The 18790-nt window shown below is 59.1% G+C and overlaps 3 protein-coding genes across 11 annotated transcripts; 1 reads left to right on the top strand and 2 right to left on the bottom strand.

The window, feature by feature from the left end:
* Positions 1 to 1029: 1029 nt before the first annotated feature.
* On the top strand, positions 1030 to 9325 carry PAIP2 (poly(A) binding protein interacting protein 2). 5 transcript variants are annotated; one of them, XM_033517687.1, is made up of 4 exons: positions 1030 to 1157; positions 4548 to 4713; positions 6854 to 7033; positions 7518 to 8208. In XM_033517687.1, exons 2-4 carry the CDS (start codon positions 4576 to 4578, stop codon positions 7596 to 7598), a joined length of 399 nt encoding a protein of 132 aa, XP_033373578.1. In that variant the 5' UTR covers positions 1030 to 1157; positions 4548 to 4575; the 3' UTR covers positions 7599 to 8208. The 5 variants fall into 5 exon arrangements, with proteins under 5 accessions (XP_033373578.1, XP_015497720.1, XP_015497721.1 ...); XM_015642234.2 differs by lacking the exon at positions 7518 to 8208 and adding an exon at positions 8215 to 9325 and having other exon boundaries at positions 1032 to 1157; XM_015642235.3 differs by lacking the exon at positions 7518 to 8208 and adding an exon at positions 8215 to 9325 and having other exon boundaries at positions 1035 to 1157; positions 4554 to 4713.
* A 2154-nt stretch (positions 9326 to 11479) lies between these two features.
* On the bottom strand, positions 11480 to 16979 carry SLC23A1 (solute carrier family 23 member 1). 5 transcript variants are annotated; one of them, XM_015642315.2, is made up of 18 exons: positions 16776 to 16979; positions 16400 to 16506; positions 16003 to 16107; positions 15307 to 15934; positions 14786 to 14857; positions 14531 to 14635; positions 14282 to 14439; positions 14120 to 14208; positions 13976 to 14043; positions 13701 to 13882; positions 13480 to 13600; positions 13220 to 13376; positions 12894 to 13041; positions 12669 to 12774; positions 12462 to 12591; positions 12130 to 12273; positions 11903 to 11998; positions 11480 to 11809 (listed from the first exon to the last, which is right to left on the bottom strand). In XM_015642315.2, the coding sequence occupies exons 4-18, from the start codon at positions 15514 to 15516 to the stop codon at positions 11568 to 11570; spliced, it is 2028 nt and encodes a 675-aa protein (XP_015497801.1). In that variant the 5' UTR covers positions 15517 to 15934; positions 16003 to 16107; positions 16400 to 16506; positions 16776 to 16979; the 3' UTR covers positions 11480 to 11567. The 5 variants fall into 5 exon arrangements, with proteins under 5 accessions (XP_015497801.1, XP_015497802.1, XP_015497803.1 ...); XM_015642316.2 differs by having other exon boundaries at positions 14531 to 14632; XM_015642317.2 differs by lacking the exon at positions 14786 to 14857.
* Positions 15760 to 16973, bottom strand: MZB1 (marginal zone B and B1 cell specific protein). Its single transcript, XM_015641495.1, has 4 exons — positions 16776 to 16973; positions 16400 to 16506; positions 16003 to 16107; positions 15760 to 15934 (listed from the first exon to the last, which is right to left on the bottom strand). The coding sequence occupies exons 1-4, from the start codon at positions 16971 to 16973 to the stop codon at positions 15760 to 15762; spliced, it is 585 nt and encodes a 194-aa protein (XP_015496981.1).
* Positions 16980 to 18790: the final 1811 nt, after the last annotated feature.

The raw sequence follows: 18790 nt of genomic DNA, 5'->3' as shown, positions 1-18790 counted from the left end.
TCTTAGTGATGAGAAAACCACATCCTGCTGGATTTGTGGAGTTGGAAATTGTAGAAATAAGAGTAGCAAGAGCACAGTTGTTTTTTTTAAGGATGATGTTTGTCAGGGCTATTTTGCAGTGTTTGATGTACTCTGAGGAAACCCTTGGGCCCTGGGAACAAGCCAGTAATGGTGACTAATAAAATCAGTATAAACTAACACACACTTGGGCCTTTTCATTTCCAGCTGCTTGTGTGCCATTGGTGTCTGCAGCTGGGGCAGCCGGGCCAAGGAGGGTTTGTGGCTCCACGTTTTGTTCCTTGGATGGATCAAAGGGCTTGAACTCGTTCCGTGTCTGGTTTCTGTGCCTCTGTGATGTGAATGGGCACGATGGGCACAGCTTGGCTGTGGGCAGGAGAGCCGTTCCCACCTTCCCCTGAGCAAAGGGGAGAGGAGGAGCAAAGAGAATAAAAATGGCTTTTTTCAACCCGTTTTGTAAATCCGGCTGAAGCCTCGGCATGTACTAGAAAAGACTATTTATTATGTCCCATTTCCTGAGAGGAGCCTTAAAAAACGCACGAGCACCGCGCAGAAACACCAGTTAGTGAAGGGGGGAGTGTTGTTCCCTCGGTTCCATTATCCCCTCCCACAGTGAGGCGAGGGAGCTGCGCCTCCCGGCTCAGCCGCTGTCCTGAGGGAGGCTGGGGGAGCCCCGGGGGTGGGTGCCCGGTAACGGGGAGTGTTCGCAGCCCCCTCTGTGAGCCGTGGGGGTGTTCAGCCCCCGTCCCCTCCCCGCCGGTGCCACAAGATGGCGGCCGCCCCGCCGGACTGCGCTTCCCGGCGTGCAGCGCGCCGCCGCGCGAAATGGCCGCCAGGTGCCGTGCGAGACTACAGCTCCCGGCATGCTGCGCGCCGGGAGGCGGGAAAAACTACACGTCCCGGCGTGCAGCGCGCCGCCCCCCCGCCGGTGCTGCGGCCTGGCGCGCGCCTGCTGCCGCCGCTTCCGGGGGAGAGGAGGCGGGGCCCGGCCTTGACGGAAGTGACGTCAGGTCCGGCGGTGTGTGGCGGAGCGGGGCGGGCCGGGCCGAGTGCGGACCGGGCGGAGCGGAGCGGGGCCGGTGGGTCCGGTGGGGTCCGGGCGGGTCACGGCGGAGCGGCGGCTCCTCTGCGCACCGCAGGTGAGAGGCGGGGTCAATCCCGGGCACAGAACCGCCGGCACCGCCGCGGGGGGCTCGAGGGCGCCGCCCCCTCCCCTGAGGCGGCGCCGGGCCGCGGCCTCCACCCCCCGCGGCGGGGCCGCCCCTCGGTATTGTCTGCGGCGCCATCCGGGGCCTGCGGGGGCGGCTGGTGCCGAACAAAGCGGGGGCGGGGGGAGGCGGCCCCGCGGCGTTACCGCCCGCGCGGGGCCGGGGGCGGCGAGGCCCGCGGTTACCGACAACACCGGCTCGCGGTGCCCGCGCCCGGCCGCGGCTCCGCTGTTACCGAAACACGGCCCCGGAGCGGGTCCGGCCGCCCGCCGAGGGGCCCCGTCCCCGCCGGGGCGCTGCTCCCACAACCCCCGGCTGAGCCCCGCGCGGGGGAGGCGGCTCCGGTCGGTAACCTCCAGCGCAGCACTTGGAAGCGTTTAGATCAGATAGCGCTGGCGTCCCGCGTGAATTTGATTAAGAAATCTGTTTATTAGGCGAGTATAATTATTAGACGGTTATAATCAGCTCCGTTGATAAGAGCCGTGTGCTAATCTCGATAGATAAGGAGGAGCTGGGCCGGCGCTGCCGACTCGCAGGAGGAATCACCGGGTGATAAACAAGTCACTGACTCCTGCCCGAGCTGCTTTGAAACACCTTCCCTTAATCTTCAGCTGCTGCTAAAACCATCACGTGTTGGTTTTGGATCCTTAAAGCAAACATCGTCATTTTTTTACCTAATTGTTCTCTTTTTTGTTCCTGTGCCGGGTAAGGACCTGAGGTTGCTGCATGGAATTAGGCCTGACCTCACCTCCGGAGAAGGCAGTGGATAATCTTCTTTCGTGACTGGGTTTTAAATGCAGACTCTTCAGTCACAAAGCTCTGAATTTTAATGATGGTCGGTCAAGGGCTCTTCATGGCTGTAACTGCAGCAAAATTCAGGGAAATGGGTGAATTAATGGGCCTTAGTGATGTTCTGACTACAAGCTCCACACTGCATACAGAAAACAACTGGGGGTTAGCTTAAAGCCTGTTGTTACAGGGGTTTTAATTTCTGTCTTCATTCCTACGATAAAAATCCTGGTTTTTATTAGTGTCTTTCCTTGTGTGCTTGCAGTGTGCTTGCTCCACCACCCCCACTCCCCACCAGAATCCCAGAGGGACTTGCAAGGGTCAGAGCCTCACAGTGTGTCACCATGGCAGAATTCTCCCTGATTTCTGTTCCTCAGCACTGCCAATGTTTCCTCTTCTAGAGTGAGGAGCTTTGAGCTCCTCTGCTTCCCACCTACTCCCGGATGGAAAATGGGTTATTTTTATTCCCAGCAATAGTGTAGCCTGGCACTGGGGCTTGTTTCCTGCAGCAGCCTGCTTAGATTGGGACTTCTTGCAAGACTCAAGTGGCATTTGGCTCTCCCCCTCAGAATTCCCTGAAAAGGTTGTACCCAGTACTGGTGAAACGAGACTGAGCTTGTCCCCACACGTGAGCACAGAAACCTGGTCTGTGTCTTGGAAGTGGAGAAAAGGGAAGGTTTATTTCTCGTGGAAGGTTTATTTGTTCTGTTGGAAGCTGCAGAAAATTAAATCAGGGGTGCTGCGAGTGGGGCTTCCTCAGTGTTCCTGCAGGATAAGTGAGTGTGGGCATGTTTCCCACATGTGGGAAAGGCATGAATGGACTGAGGGCTTCATCAGATAATATTCAATTATTCAGGCTGAGCCTGGGTCCTTCTTGAAGATCATCCTTGGGCAGTGGTGGACAAAGCTGGTTTGGTGCAAGCTGGACTTCTCTCCCTCCTAAAGCTGGAGCTCCTGTCCAGTGGGAACTTCAGAAATGGGAAAGCTGGCCCATGAGTCAACAAATTAACCTTTCAAGCTTTTGCACAAACAAGTAGGGTTGGTTTGTTTGGTTTGGGTTGTTTTTTTTTAATTATTTTTACCATTCTGGACTTGTCTGGGTACAGTCACCTTTGTGTAGAAGCTGCCTGAGTTTCTCACTGCTGAGGCAGTTACTTTCAGGAAAATAGTAATACCAAGATTAGCTCCACAAAAAAGGTGAAAACACATGCCAGTAAAAAGGGAAGGGGGGGGGGGTGGAAAGAAATTATATTTTTTAGGCTTTATTTCCTGTACTCCATCCCATGCGTTGGCTTGGGAACAGCTGAAGAGGCTTAAAGCAATTTCAAGCTTGAATTGGGGTGTTAAATGCAACGGCCTTTCCTGTTTTATGTAAATGCTGCCAGTAATCCTCAGCAAGTTTGTTTTGAAAGAACATCAAAAAGAACCTGTTTTCTCTCAGTGGAATACACGGGATCTGCTCTCATTTGTGGCACTTCCCAGGGAGCTGCAGTGACTTCCGTGCTGGGCTTTGCCTTTGATTGAAAAACCTGGAACAGAGCGAGCCAGGCAGGTTCCTTCTTCTTTGTGCTTCTCTTAATTGGTCACTTGGATGTGGCAGGCTTTTAGCTGCTATTATCAAGAGTTTGGAACCAAAAGTTGCATCAATTCCCTAGATAACAGCACCAACTGGAATGCAAAGAGAAAATGGGAGGTTCTGGGTGATAAGCCCTTGTACTCTAATAACAACGAGGTTGTATTTTGATACCCTCCTCTCTGAAGAAGCCACTCTTTGATATGCAGGCAACAGGCTAAAGTATTGTTTTGATAATAAAATTAAAATATTTTCACTCCCTGCCACAACTTTCATTGTGAATTTTAACATGAGAAAAACATTCAAATTTGACTTGAGTCATGGATTTTTTTGGTCAGGTCTTTTTTAGGTCATTTTTTTTAAGACGTTGCCTCACTTTGCATACTGTTTAAAGAAAATTGATACTACCAGTATTAGTATCCAACAAATACTAAGCTTTTCTGATGTTGATCTGTGTGTTTGGGCATGGTAGAGGAAGGGCAGCACTGTTGTGTCAGCTCAGAACACACAGATTTCCAGGTGGCCCTGTGCAGGGTCAGTTCCTCATAGTTTCTGCTCCCTGCAAGGTTTCCCAGTGGGAAAGGGCTGTGAAACCTGGCTCGTGCCATCACACACAACACTTGAAAGTGCTTTGGAAAACAAATTCTCCTTTTGAATGTTTAAATATTTCCTACTGGCAAGTACGTGCGCTTCCTGTTTTTTCCTGTCACTTTTCATTGGCCGTGGTACTTGGCTTTGGTGAGGTTCAGTTTGGGAAATTGGTTTGTCCCTGGAATCCACACACAATGGGAACGGTGCTTGTGATGCCGCTCCTTGCTGGGGTCTCAGAGCTCTGCTGCACTCGGGGCAGGGCTGCCTGGAGCCTCCAAAGGCGGCTGCAGCCTCCCTTCCCTCGGGCTGGCCTTGTGCAGAGGCAGGGAGTGAGGACTGTGCAGGTGCTGAATTGCTGCTGTGCTCAGTTGCAGGTTTGGGATCGGAGTGGCAGCCATGAAGGACCCGAGTCGCAGCAGTACCAGCCCCAGCATCATCAGCGAGGATGTGATCATCAACGGGCACTCCCACGAGGATGACAACCCCTTTGCCGAGTACATGTGGATGGAGAACGAGGAGGAGTTTAACAGACAGGCAAGTCTTTCCCTGCTTTCTGTGGCCTGTCTGTCCTTTGTCACTGCCCAGCTGAAGGGACAGGGCTGGGGTCCACCACTGACAGGAGAGGAAGCTTCAGATCGGCCCTCTGGAGTGATCCTGGGGAGAAAGGTGTCTCCCTTTCTCTGGCAGTAAATGCTGATTTTCTGTAGTCCTGGTGGAAAAAACAGGAAGTGCAGCACATTCAAAAGCATGCATTAATTCCCTGCTTCTGGAGGAGGGAGGGCAGAAAAGAGAGTTGACAGAAGCACGTGGCACCTGGGAAGGGCCGGCCTGGGAGGTGTGCGTGTGCAGGCATGCAGAGTGTCCCAGTGCTGAGCTGGGGAATTCCAGGTGCACACCTGCCTTGGGAACAGCACTGTTGCTCCACAGGACACTGGGTGACTGAGCTGCTCATTTTAATACTTGAGTCTTACAGCTCCCTTCTCCCTCAGGAGGGAAGGAAGCCTTACCTTCCTCTGCCACCTTGCCTCTGTCACCCCTTTCTCTCCTGCTCCCCAGACTGGGAACTGCCCACATCTTTCCACACCCATTCCCAGCTCACTCTGTGCTCTCCACAGCTGCTTCCTGTGCCCCAGCAGCTGTGGCTGTGCTGGGTGCTGAGGCACCAGCATGGCATCCTCAGGTGCCAGCAGCACTGAGCTCATTCACTCAGGTTTGCTCACAAAAACTCCGTTCTCTCTTCTCTCATGCATTGCTTCCTGTTTGGTGGCTTTTTCCCCCTGGGAACTGTCCCACAGCATACAGGGGGTGCAGTTCTCTGGGAAGGAGCTGAGTTGTGCCGTGATTTTTCAGGCACAGATTCCATTGTCAGAGCAGAGGAAAGGTGGAGTGTGAGGGGAGAAGGGTCAGATGGACAAACACTTGGGGCAGCCTGGTCACCTGCTGCTGCAAACACAGCCCTCTGGGAGCCTGAGCAAGTTAAACTGGAGCTGGGAAATAAAACCAGACAATCTTAATTTCCAGCTATTTGGGGAATTAAATGTTATTTCGTAGTACTGGAGCTGCCATGGAGGCAGCTGTAGGGGTACAGGCCTGTAACCAGGCCCCCGGAGCTGAGCAAGCCCCGTGTAACAGGAGCCTGTGGCTGTGTGCCCACAGCAGGAGGGAGGCAGTGCCTCCTGCAGGTGCCACCCAGGCTGGAGTGCTGCTCTGGGGAATCACTGAGCCAGCCTTCCCTGCCTCTGGAGTGCCTGGGCGGTGCCTCGGAGCACGTGGGGATGAGTCCCTGTTCCCCAGAGCACCAGGTGAGCTCGTGGGTGTGTTTGCCCCAAGGGCAAGGACCCAGATTGCACAGCAGTCCCGATAATCTGCTGTTAATGTTTTTGGTTTGGTGTTTGTGGTAACTGAAGTTCCACTCCGGGATTGAGGAGGTGTTTGATTTCAGAGGGAAGGATAGATAGGAAAACTTGTTTGAGCTTCCACTGAGTGAACTTCTAAATCTGTCCTGAATCATTTTTCCATTCCCTTGTGTCTGGGCAAGTCCTTCACACCAGCTTCTGTTTCCCTGCTTTCCACTCTTAAACACTCTGATACAGGACATGGAAAATTTGTAGGATGAGCTCCCTCCAGAGCTCGTTTACTGAGCAACCAAGGAAAACTGCTTTAATCTCTGCACTGTGTGTCAGTTCTGCATGGGTTGGTTTGTCCTGCTCCCGGGACAGCAGGGCTGCATTCCTGACAGCTGCTGGGATCAGGTGGGGTTCCCAAGGAGAGCACAGTGGGTGAGCACACACCCACAGCAAGGAGAGCTGCTTGTTCCAGGTGACAGGCAGGGGTTATTTTTTCCCCAGGACACTTTCCTGGGGAGTGTTTCCTGGCTCTGTGTGTTGGCACAGCTCCCTTCCTCATACTTGCAGCAAGCTCAGTCCAGACTAGTTGGTACAGCTGAAATTTTTGCTTGGGACCTACATTTTCCTTCTCCTTTAGGTCATAACAAGCTGCAAACAAAACAGCTGGGGCTGGGGGGGTGGTTCTCCTGCCTCTCCCTTTCAGCTGCAGCCCCAATCCCTGGGACAAAGATGTCCTTCCAGCTTCCAGGGTGCACAGACCTGGCAATAAAAACCCCCATGAGCTCATGGTAGATTTGTTGCTGAAGCAGTTTCTTTTCATTGCACAGATCGAAGAGGAGTTGTGGGAAGAAGAATTTATCGAGCGCTGTTTCCAAGAGATGCTGGAAGAGGAGGAGGAGCATGAATGGTTTATTCCAGCCCGTGATCTCCCACAAACAATGGATCAAATCCAGGACCAGTTCAATGACCTTGTTATCAGTGACAGCTCGTCGCTGGAGGATCTGGTGGTAAGCTCAGCTTCTCATCTTATCCCTAAAGCTCAGGTCTTTGTGCAAGGCTGCTTGTGGTAAGAGAAAGTCCTTTCCAGCAGGAAGGAGCCTGTTAAACCCTGCCTGGCTGTGCAGGGTAAGTGGGAAGGATGTGTCCTCATGGGATGTGACCTGTTTGGTGGCTTTCTTCATACCCATGTGGAGCCTTTCCCAGCCCATGGCACAGCTCCAGGAGTGGGTGGGATGTTAGGAAAGAAGGGCACTGAGTGGAGCTGGGGCTGGGAAAGGGTCACTGGGTATCTGCCAGCACTGACACGTTGGGCTGCTCTGAGCCCTGTCCCAGAGTCTGGTTGGCATTGGGAGAACCACAGCAGATCCCTGTAGCAATTCTAGGGAAGGGGGAAGCAGCCAAACTGTGATTATTTCCCTCTTTTTGCCGTCTGACTTCTGTGCACAGCTCAGCTTAAAGGAGAGGGCAGCGTGTGCTTGTTTTCCCTCACAGAATCCAAAGCTCCTTGTACAGAGCACAGACCCCACACCATCCTGTCACACAACTGCTCTGAGATTCAGATGCAGACCCTGACTTCTCCAAGCTGAAGTAGCTGCAGGCAGCAGTTTCAGCCTCAATGAAGATGAGCAAAGCCTAAGTCTCCATCTCTTTGTGATAAAGAGCTCCTTTTGAAGGTGCTGGTGCCCACCTCGAACTGCAGGACATGGAGCAGCAGCAGCTTGCCAAGGGGGAGGACAGGAGAGTCACAGAGACATGTAAAAAATCAATACAATGCTCATACACACAAAATTCCCAGAAGTTGCTGAAGTTCCTGGAACAAGTCACCTCTTGCTTAAATAAGCAAAATTTAGAAACCTCGTGGCACATTTGAGCAGCTCAACTTGAGAAAAGGCTATTTCAGCATGAGGGGAGCTGCTGTGGTCGGTGCATGCCTGTGGTTTGCTGCTTACTCCCTGAGCCCTCATCCAGCTGAAAATTCAGGTGGAGCTAAGGAAGGTTGGATAACTCAGGGAGTAGCACAGGGGAATGGGCTTTTCTGGGGATTATAGACTGCTGCTAAGTGTAGGAAGCCTATTGTATACCTGATTGTTACTCTAAATCCATAAACCTTTGCCTCTAATTGTCTTCAGCTTGAAAATAGAAGCTGAAAATAATGATTCACCTCAATTTCTGTTCTTCCCTTCCTCAGGTCAAGAGTAATCTGAATCCAAACGCAAAGGAGTTTGTTCCTGGGGTGAAGTACTTAAACATTTGAGTAGACTGGGCCCTCTTTTGGTGGATGTAGCACAATTTCCACACTGTGAAGCCAGTATTAGAAGATTTAATTGTAAAAGCTCTCTCTTCTTGTCACTGTGTTACACTTATGCATTGCCAAAGTTTTGTTAGTCTTGCATGCTCAATAAAAGTGCTGAGACTGTTATTAAGTAAACCTGTCAAAAGTTTAATGGAAACATAATTGGGCCCTGGCTCTGTGCGAAGGAGGCAGTGAGGTAAGAAGCACCAGTCAAGTTGAGACAAAGTACCACGTTAATAAAACCTTCTGCAGACTCTGACTTTTTAAACAGGACTTGGAATTTGCGGTGAATGGTCTGTTTTTAACTAAAGATGTGTTAACTGGTGCTAGCTTGCACCTGATAATGCCTTAACTTCCAAGTGAAAGTGAGGAGATCTGATTGTTATGCAAATTAGCTAACTTTCCTTTGAGGTATCAGTGTTGTTACTAACGTTAATTTCCCCCCTTGCAAAACATCATGATCCTGGGAAGCAGCGTGAGCTTAACCCGAATCTCACAGACCTGTACAGAGTCGTAGATCTCAGCTCCTGAACTAACATCCAGGCAATTGGGAGGAAGCAGTTCCCTGTCCTTTGCAGTGTGTGATCACGTTAGAAACCTTCCCTTCCCGTGCTCTCCAGGGAGGTGTGAGATCCATCTCAGTTCCTGCCAGGAACAGGCACCCTACATAGCACTGCCTATGGAACCCTTAGCATCCCGACTTCCCACAGCTGGATTTAACCAGGCAATCCCCAGCATTAGTGATTTGAGTGGTGCTTTTCCCTTGCTTTGTTTAATCATCACTACACAATAGTCTACAGCACAACGACTTTTTGGGGTTTTTTTGGTTTTTTGGTTTTTTTTTTTCTTTTAATAAAGCTAGAACAGTTTTGGCTTCTTAAACTTCATATTTGGGTAGGTTAAGCTGCCATACGTGTTCAGTGTGAATAGTGTTTAAGTTGAAAATATTGTAAAAAAATTATATTTTTTCAAAAATATTTAAAAAAATAAATAATAGTAGAACTGATGTGGTGGCTGTCTCATAACTGGGCATCTGGCAGGGGAACTGGCTTGGCAGCATGAGGAGGACAGGGCTGGCCCTTGGAACCCCATGGCCTGGGTCCTGGCTGAAGCTGGACTCTTCATGGAATCACAGACTGCTCTGGCTTGGAAGAGACCTCAGAGATCCAGTGCCATGGGCAGGGGCATCTTCCTGTCCCAGGCTGCTCCAAGCGCTGTCCAGCCTGGCTTCAGATGCTTCCAGGGGTGGGAATTTATTCCTCTCCTCCCACTCTGTGCTCTCACATCCTTTTCCCTGTGCCTGTTCCCAGCCTGGTCCTGCTGGCAGCCCTGGGAGCAGCTGAGGGTGCTCAGAAGCTGCTCCTGGTGCTCCCAGAGCTGGAGTCGAGTCCTGGCTGCAACAGCTTCCCCAGCCCCATCCACTCCTGCTTCATGGAACACCCCAGCTCTGACCCGCAAGGATCGAGGCCAGGCCCTGCTCAGGACAGCCTGGCTCTGCTGTTAGGATCGCCTTTTTAAGCTGGGATTAAACCGGAGCTGCAGCTCTGCAGGATGGGCAGGGTAAGGCAGGGTCTTCCCGCAGGGGTTCCCTGCAGCAGAAGGGCCTTGCTGGACCAGCCCAGAGCCCCAGGAGGAGCCTCTCCCTCCAGGGGAGCTCAGCTGCACCAGCCCCTGCTGCTGCTGCTCTGCAGAATGATAATGGGGCTACCCCAGCTCCGAGCTGGGCACCCCTTCCCTTCCCTTCCCGCACCTTCCCTTCCCTTCCTTTCCCTTCCTTTCCCTTCCCGCACCTTCCCGCACCTTCCCGCACCTTCCCTTCCCGCACTGGCAAAACTCCTCCAGGACTTCCAGTGACCTGGACAAGTGACACACAGCCGGTTTCTATCTGCAGTGGGAGTTCCACCAGCGAGCCCTGCGTGGCTGCAGTTTGTCCATGAGCTTTGGCCTGGCCACCATCACCTCGGGGTGGTGGCAGCTGAGTGCAGGATCCAGTGTGTGGAGCACCAGCCTGGCCACAGCTGCTCTCCTTGCTCTGGCTTTATCCCTCTGTGGTCTCCCAGAGCACTGGGATGTTCACTGGGGAGGAGCTGCCCCGCAGCAGAGCTGGTGGCACTGAGCAGCACCGGAGCTGTCCCCAGGATCCTCAGTCCTGCTCCAGCCAGGGTGGGCTGGGGGACAGGGAAATGGGACCTGCTTGGCCAGAGAGGTGTCACACACTGTGACACCAGGACAGCAGCCACAGAGGGGGCTCAGAGCCTGGCTGGTGCTCGTGGGAAGTGGGGAGTGGTGGTATTTGCAGCCCTTGGGGTTTATTTTAAGTTAGGGTGGGGTTTTTTTCTCTCCTCTTCACTTTGAACTGATTTTCTCACTTCTCTCCCTGCTGGGGCTGGGGAGCGAGCGTGTGACGGTGCCACCCCGGGCTGTGACAGGCTTGTGCAATGTTTCCTCAGCTCAACTTTGGTGCTAAATCCAGGCCCAGGACCGGCCTGCCCCCGCTGCCTTGGGGTTCAGCCACCTCTGTGCCTGCAGCTGAGCACGGGGCAGGGTCACCAGCACGGCCGGGACCGAGCCGGAGCTCCAGAGCTCCCGCAGCAGGAAGGGTTTGCCGAGGGCTTGTGCTGAGCTGCCTCTCCCACAGCACCGGGTCCAGGCAGCACCTGGAAGAAATCCAGCGTGTCTCCGTGCCTGGCAGCCCAGGAGGAGTACGGTCAAAGGTGCTGGTGCCTTTGCACCAGCAAAGTCCTCCAAGGACGAGGGAACGGTGCAGGAGGCAGCAGAGGCTCTGGCGGGGTACGTGCACTTGAATATTTTATCACTTTTAATGTATCATCTTAAATTTAGCGTCCTAACGCTGGTCTGGACACTGCCCCACGCAGAGCCCGTGCCAGCCGCTGGGTCACCGTGCCAGAGCCGAGGGCACAGGGTGAAAATCCGTGGCCCCGGGTGGGAGTTGGTGGCCCCGGGGCTCCGGCTGGCTCCGATGTGGCTGCCGGGCTTCTGCAAGCGCTGGATGAGTCTCAGCCCGCTAAAGCTGCGGGTGGAGCGCGGCACGGGGTGGCGGTCCCCAGGCTGTACCCCGGGGCTCGGGGTGTCCCCCAAGAGCAGCGTTGTGTTTCCCTAGCCCCGCGTTCGAGCCGAGCTCCAGCAGCCTCGGCTTTGGCCTTGGTGGGCGACCCCCGGCAGCGCCCCTGGAGCTCGGCTCGGCTCCTCCGGCGCTGGGACGGGACCTCCCGGGACCCTCCCCTGGCTCAGACCTTGGTGCACACCGAGCCCCCGTCCGTGCCGTCCGGGCCCTCTGCGGCCGCCGTGCCCCTGGCCCGGGCCCTGAAGCCGGTGAACAGCGGGCAGATGGGCACGTTCCTCAGCCAGCGGCTCCTCCGCACCGCGCCCATGCCCAAGGGGAAGTCGTAGCTCCTCAGGCTGGCGCTGCTCGTGCTGTCCGAGTGCGCTCCTGCCTTCCACTGCACCAGCCCTCGCTCCTCCTGCGTCCCTGCGGGGATGTCCGGTGTCACCCCCGGCCCTGCCACCCCCGCTGGCAGCTCCGAATCCCCGGGATCTGCCCCGGCCCGTGCGCTGCGCTCACCGGGGATGGTGTTGTCCAGGACGAAGGCGATGGTTCCCCCGACGAACATCTCCGTGGTCAGCAGCACCGTCAGGATCTGGTCCAGCTCGGCAACACCTGCGAGGGCGTGGGACGGAGCCGGGGATGCTGTGAGGAGCCGGATTTCCCCGCTGCTCCCCCGGGAAGGAGGATTTACCCTCCTCTCTCCCCAAACTCCCAAAATTGCGGCTTTTCGTGGCGGGCGGTACCTGTGTTAATGGCCCCGGGGTGGGAATCCAGGTAGTTTGGCAGCGTCAGCCCGAAAAACATGGCAAAACCCAGCACGAAGAGGTTTCGGGAGGAGTTCATGTCGACGAACTGCAGGTTGGAGAGGCCGACGGCCGTGATCATTCCTGCCGGCAGAGACGCGGCGATGCAGGCGGAGGTGCCCGAGCTGGGCCGGGCATCGGGAGCTGCCCCAGCCGCGGGGAGGGTGCGAGGAGCCCCCGTCCCCCCCCAAACCCTCCCTGCACCCTTGGGCTCCCCAGCCCCCGAAGCTGCGGGGACGGGGCCCAGGGCTGGGTTTGGGGCAGAAAGTTACCGAACAAGGTGCAGAACATCCCGCCGAGCACGGGGTCGGGCAGGGAGGCGAAGAGCGCCGTGAATTTGCCGACGGTTCCCAGCAGGAGCATGATCCCGGCTCCGTACTGGATCACCCTCCTGCTCCCCACCTGCAGCGAGACACCGGCGGCAGCTGACAGCGGCCGAGCCCCCCGGCCCAGCCGGGACCCCTCCCCGGCCGCGGTACCTTGGTGATGCCCAGGACGCCGATGTTGGGGCTGGAGGACGTGGAGCCGTTGCCGGTTCCCAAGAGCCCCGCGATGATGCAGGAGATGCCCTCGGTGAAAATGCCCCTGGGGAGCAACACGGTGGGGCTGGTGCCCATCCCGCTGTCCTGCAGCATCCCTGACCGGTCTCCAGGGATGCCGCGGGGCGAGCGAGGGGCCGTGGAGGGGGGAAGAGCCGGCTGTACCTGTTAATGGCGTGCACAGGGGGCGGGGGCGCTCCTGCCAGCCGGGCACAGGAGTAGTAGTCCCCGATGGACTCGATGATGCCCGCCAGCGTGGCGCTGAACATGCCCAGCACGGCTGCTGAGGTCACCGTGGGCAGCCCCCACTGGCCTGCCCGGGGGCAGAGCGGGTCAGGGCTGGGGACACCCCAGGACCTCCCCACCCCGGTGCTGCTCACCGGTGCCGCTTGGGGCCGCCCCCGGGTGCTCTCCAGCGCCGGTGGTGCTGCGCCAGGTCCCCACATCCCCCAGGGCAAAGGGGTATCGGGGATTTACCGGGGGACACTCACAGGGGTAGGGGACACGGAACCAGGGGGCCACGGACAGGATCTCCCCGCGGGCGTCCGTCCTGGCCTTGTACCCGTACTCCTCGGGCCGGCTGGGGAACACTCCGGTGATGGTCAGCACGTAGCAGATCAGCCACACCAGCATGATGGCCAGGATGATCTGCGGGGCACACACCGGGTCCCTCCCGCACCGCTCCCGAGCCCGTGTGTGGCTAAAGGGGGCGATTTGGGGCCGCCCCAGGATGCTCTCAGCCAGTCCTTACCGGGAACATCTTGAAGATCTGGATGCGGAGCAGGACAAAGCCGTGGCCCCGGCGGTAGCCGGGCAGGCAGATGGAGACCTGCCGCAGGTACTGGGCAAACAGGACGATCAGGAAGATGGTTCTGGGGGGAAAGACAGACGGGATCCCGCGTGCCCCTGACATCCTCCTGGCACCGTGCCGGACAACCCTGCCCCCCTGCCGCCCGTGTCCCCATGCCATACAGCACAGAGATGCCCCAGTGGGAGCCAGCCCGGTCACCAGCAGCCTGGAAAACGGAGAGTCCGATGAGGGACACGGTGGGGGTGACGGTCAGTGGCCCGATGTAGCTGAGCAGTGCCCCGGGGAGCCCCAGCAGCCCGATGACCACTTCCACCAGGCTGGACACGATGATGGCTCCCTGGATCTGCAGGGCACGGAGGGGTGCGGGAGAGGGCGTCAGCAGCCTGCCGGGGGCTCCGGTGCCGCGGGGCGGCCGCAGGAGGGAGGCAGCCGGTACCTCTCGCATGCGGGGCTGCCAGATGTGCGATGTGTTGAGCGGCAGGGACCAGTTGCCGTAGATCTGCTCTGGGGATGAAGGGCGGTGAGGCGGTCCCGGGGGGCGGGGAGCAGCCGGACACCCCCTGCATCCCCCTGCCCTCACCTTCGGGTGGGCATCGCCACTTCTCCAGGGCCAGGATGGACTTGGCGGGGACAAGGAAGGCCAGCGCGCTCGCCTGGAAGAGGGGCAGCCTGGGGGGACAGAGGGATGCCTGCGCCCGGGCCCGGGGCTGGGCAGGGGCGCCCGCCGGGGCCGCGGCTCTACCTGATGCCCACGGTGGTCTGGATGAGGGTGGTGATGCCCACGCAGGTGAAGATGGTGCCGATGAGGTAGCTGACGGTGAGCTGGTCCTTGCCCACGCACAGGCTCTCGGCCAGCAGGAAGGGGACGGCGATGGTGCCGCTGAAGCAGGTCAGGTAGTGCTGGGGGGCGAGGGGGGGGCTCAGCTGGGCTGCGGGGAGTCCCACACCGCGGGGAGAGGGAATTTGGGGTCTGCCACTTCCCAGGCTGTACCTGGAAGCCGAGCAGGATGCAGAGGTACCAGGGGGGCACGTCCTCGATCCGGTAGAGCATGTCCATCTCCGGCCGGGGGGGCCTGGTGCCCGCCCCGGGGTCCTGCTGTGGGGGCACAGCTCAGCCCGTCTCACCCTGGGGCTGCCCCATGGGAGCCCCTGTGGCCGCAGGGACGGGAGGGGTCGCGGCTGGCCGGTCTCCATCCGCAGGTGGGTTTGGGGTGTGGCGCTGCCCGCGGGGTGCTCCGGTACTCACCCTGCCCGCCGCAGGCAGCTCCTTCCCAGGGCTGTGCGGGGAGCCCGCGGGGGCCCGAGCCAAGCTCCCGTTCTGGCAGTGGGGACCAGGGGGAGCGGGGTCAGTGCGGACCCGGTGTCCCACGGGAGCGGGGCTGGGCTCTGCGGGACGCGGGTGACACCGGGCCGTGGCCCAGCACGTTCCCCGTCACTGCCACCCGGTGCCCGCTCTGACCCCCAAGAGGGGTCCGGGCTCCCAAACCCGGATCCCTACGTGGTATTTTGTTCCTGGAAGGTGTGGAGGGGGATCCCTCCTGCAGGTGATGGGAAGGGTGGCACAGCCAGCCCCAGTCGCAACATTCCAGCGTGTCCCCTTGATCCCGGGATTCAGCGCGGTCCCCAGGCTCACCCTGGCCTTTGCCAGCCCCATCAGAGTATCCTGACCCTGAGCTGGGGTCAGCGTCCCTGGCCACCGCCTCCCTCCCCACCGCCCTGGGACGACACCGGGGAAGGGACGGGGACGGGGACGGCGCCTGCATTCACCTGGGGCTGAGCCAGGTCTCCCGAGCGGGTCCCCATCCTGCGGCGACGCGTCCCCGGCGGCGATGTCGCTGCTCGGGGGGGTTTTATGGCCGTGGGAAGGACTTTAGTCCCCGGCCGGGCGGTGGCGGAGGCAGGGGCGGCGGGCGGGCCGGCGGCCATTGGCTGCGGGTTGTGAAACCGGCGAGCGCAGCCCCGCCACGGATCAGCCATTAACCGCTTTAATCGGGGCTGCTCCGTGGTGAAACATTACAGCCCGTGGGTTACACAGTAATTCCCAGCCCTCCCGGAGTCCGCGCTGCTGCCGGCACGGCCGGGCCGGGCGTCGAGCGACAGCGGCGACATCGGTGACAGGCGACAGCGGCGAGGCGCCCACCTCCCGACACGTGTCGGCTCCCGCTGGGGACGAAGTCGGCTCCGAAGGTCACCGGGGCATTAAGCATTAACCTCGCCGGGCTACAGCTCGTTCTGCAGCGCCTTGGGAGGGTCCGGGCGGTGCTTGCGGCCGGCACAGGGTCCCTTGTCCCCGTGGCACAGCAGCTGTCGCAGCGCGGCCGGGCCCCGCCGGTGAGCGCTGTAGATTTCCGCCTCTCCCTGCTCGCCCACGTAGCCGTGACACAGCTTGGAGAGCCTGCGAGAGCCACCGCGGTCACCTGGCGGCGAGGGGACATCCCCGCAGCACCCCCAAACCCCACTCACCTGCTCGGCCAAGGTCCCCCCGACACCAGCACGCTCAGGGGCTGCTGCCTCGACAGCCCCGGCCCCGCCAGCCGCTTCTCCCCGTCCAGCTCCAGCACCCCGTAACTGCGGGAGAATGGGGTTGGAGGGAAAATGGTGGCTGGGGACACCCCTATCCCTAGGGAGACCCCCGGGCACTCTGATCCTTGCGGCATCGCCGTTCTTGGGGACATTCTGAGCCCTGGGGACTCATCTGTACCAGGGGACATCCCGATCCCAGGGAGACCCCGATCCCAGGAACATCCTCACCCCAAGGACACCCCGATCCCAGGGACACCCCCCCATCCCAGGGAGACACCCCCATCCCAGGAACATCCTTACACCAAGGACACCCTGATCCCAGGGACACCCCGCTCACCTCTCCCAGTCCTGTGAGCAGCTCCTCTCCAGCACCTCTATATAGTCCGACTCCTTCAAAGCCTTCTTACCCACCTTTCCTTCTGCCTTGCTCAGCTGCTCTTCAATCTGGGGTGAAAAAAGGCAAAATCCGGGCAGTGAGGGTGGCAGCCTGTCCAGGACCCTGCTCTCTAGGGGGGCTGGGGTCCGCACCCCCTTCTGTGCTGAAGCACCTCTGCATGGTTGAGAGGGTCCATGAGGAGCCCCAAAAGGCTTTTTTAAGGTGCCCATGCGGAATATCCATCAGTGGCGTGCCCCAGAGGAGCAGCGGCATCTCCCCAAGCTGGAGCCTCCCCTCAAGGGCTCTCACTGCCGCTTTCGGGGCTCCGTGTCCCCACCTGGAAGGCGATGGCGTGGCAGGAGTCACACAGAAGCGATTCGGGCATGTGGGGCGAGAGCCGCTCCTCGGGGCTGAGCTGGGGAGCGGCGATAGAGTGGGAGGGGGCGGCGGGGGGGTCCCCGCACATGTTCTCGGCCCCTGTTCCCCCCAGCAGGCTCAGGCTCAGCACCAGCCACACTGCCAGCGCCGCCCGCATCCTGCCGCGCTCCCCAAGTGCGGGGCGGAGGCGTGGGGTGGCTGTAACCCCCCGGGGCGGACTAATAAACCCCCGGGGCGGGCTAATAAACCCCCGGGGTTGGCGAGCGGCGCTGAGGCGCGGCCAGGGCACACCTGCATCCGACCCGGGCGTTGCGACAGGAAGGGGGGGTGTGCATGGGGTGTCCCCGACCGAGTGTCCTCTCTCCGGGACGTTTTTGCTGTTACTCAGTCCTGTAGTGCCTGAACGCTGCTCCTCAACCTAAATCCTTCCTGGGATGGTGTGGACCTACCGGGGCTGGGGCTGGGCAGGGGTTTGGGGCTCAGGGCTGGGATTTGGGGTTTAGAGCTGGGATTTGGGGTTTAGAGCTGTGATTTGGGGTTAAGGATTGAGGTTTGGGGCTCAGGGCTGTTTTTTGGGGTTTAGGGCTCACTGCAGAGTCCCCTCCTGCTCCCAGGGACTGGGATTTCTATGGCTGACACTCCAAGACAGACAGAAAGTTCCAAGTGCCTCAGCCCCTCGCCTCCCTTGACAGAACGCACAGAATGAATAAACAGATTTAAAGCTATTTCAACATTTTTATTACTCTTTTGGGGTGTCTGTGCTGCAGCCGTGGCTGGGGGGGGCTGGGGGTGGCCAGGCCATCACCCCCCTGTGTGAACCAGCCCGGCTCGTCCAGGGATGGGACTGGCAGGACTGGGGCAAGCAGGACCTGTGTGGTCCCCTTGCTGCCCGGGGCCCACCTCCATGTCCCCCTGGGGCTGCCAGGTGCTCACAGACGAAAATAACCTTTTTGTCCCCGTTTCCACGAGAAGCCAGTGAAGTCCAGGCGGTGCCCGCTGCCCCTCGGTGCTTTGTAGGCTCAGCCGTGGGTAGGGGGCTCTCCTGCCCCAGCGGTGATGCTGACTCCGGGCTGAGGGAAGGGACATCCCCGCGGGTCCATCCCGTCACAGGCGGAGCAGCGAGCCCTCGGGCGCGGCGGGGCTGCCGCGGGCCGGGGGCTGCTCGGGGCCGGGGCTGGCCCGCATCCCCGTGGGGATGTAGTACAGGCTCTCCAGGTAGCCGCAGTCGGGACCCCCGGCAGGGGACGGCCCCTCGGCCTTGGGAGCAGAGCCGGGGGTCCCGGGGTTGTCGGCAGCCGGCAGCGAGGGGCGCGGAGGCGAGGGGGCGGAGGGCGGCGGTGCCGGGAGCCCCGGGAAGCCGCCGTAGGGGGCGTAGGGTGGGCCATAGGCCCCCGGGGCCACGAGCAGGGGGTTGAAAGGTGCCGGGTAGAGCCCGGTGTGTGATGCCACCGGTGGGACCAGCACCTCCAGGTACTGCCCGGTCTCGGGGTCGTAGAGCGTTTTCATCTGGGGCTGCCGCGGCGGCTCCATGTAGTAGCACTTCCCGCTGCTGGGATCCACGAGCATCCTCCGCTGCGCGGGCAGGGGCGCGGGGAAGGGCTTGGGGGGGCTTTGCCTGCTCCTCCCGCTCGGAGAGGGGCCGTCGGTGCCCCTGAGGAAATGAGGAGCATCCTCCAGGTGGGGCTGGCCCGGGGGCTCCACAGCAGCCGGGCCCTCGAGGGGTCGGGGCAGGGGGGGCTCAGGGCTGGGCTTGCTCCAGGGCACTTCCCCAGCAGGAAGGGGATAGGCACCAGATCCCAGCGGAGCGCTGGCCGGGCTGGGGACAAAAGGGGATCCAAAGAAAGAGCCGGCCATGTGGGAGGCTGATGGACGCCCAAGTGAAATGGGGACTGGGTTGCTCATCAAGGGGTTCCCAAAAGATGCACTGGATGGATTTGGAACCAAGGGGTTCCCGAAGGATGCACTGGATGGATT

The sequence above is a fragment of the Parus major genome, chromosome 13 (genome assembly GCF_001522545.3).
Source record: "Parus major isolate Abel chromosome 13, Parus_major1.1, whole genome shotgun sequence".
In the NCBI taxonomy this organism is placed as follows: domain Eukaryota; kingdom Metazoa; phylum Chordata; class Aves; order Passeriformes; family Paridae; genus Parus; species Parus major.
Note: the sequence above shows the minus strand (reverse complement) of the source record. Positions and strands in the feature narration are given on the sequence as shown.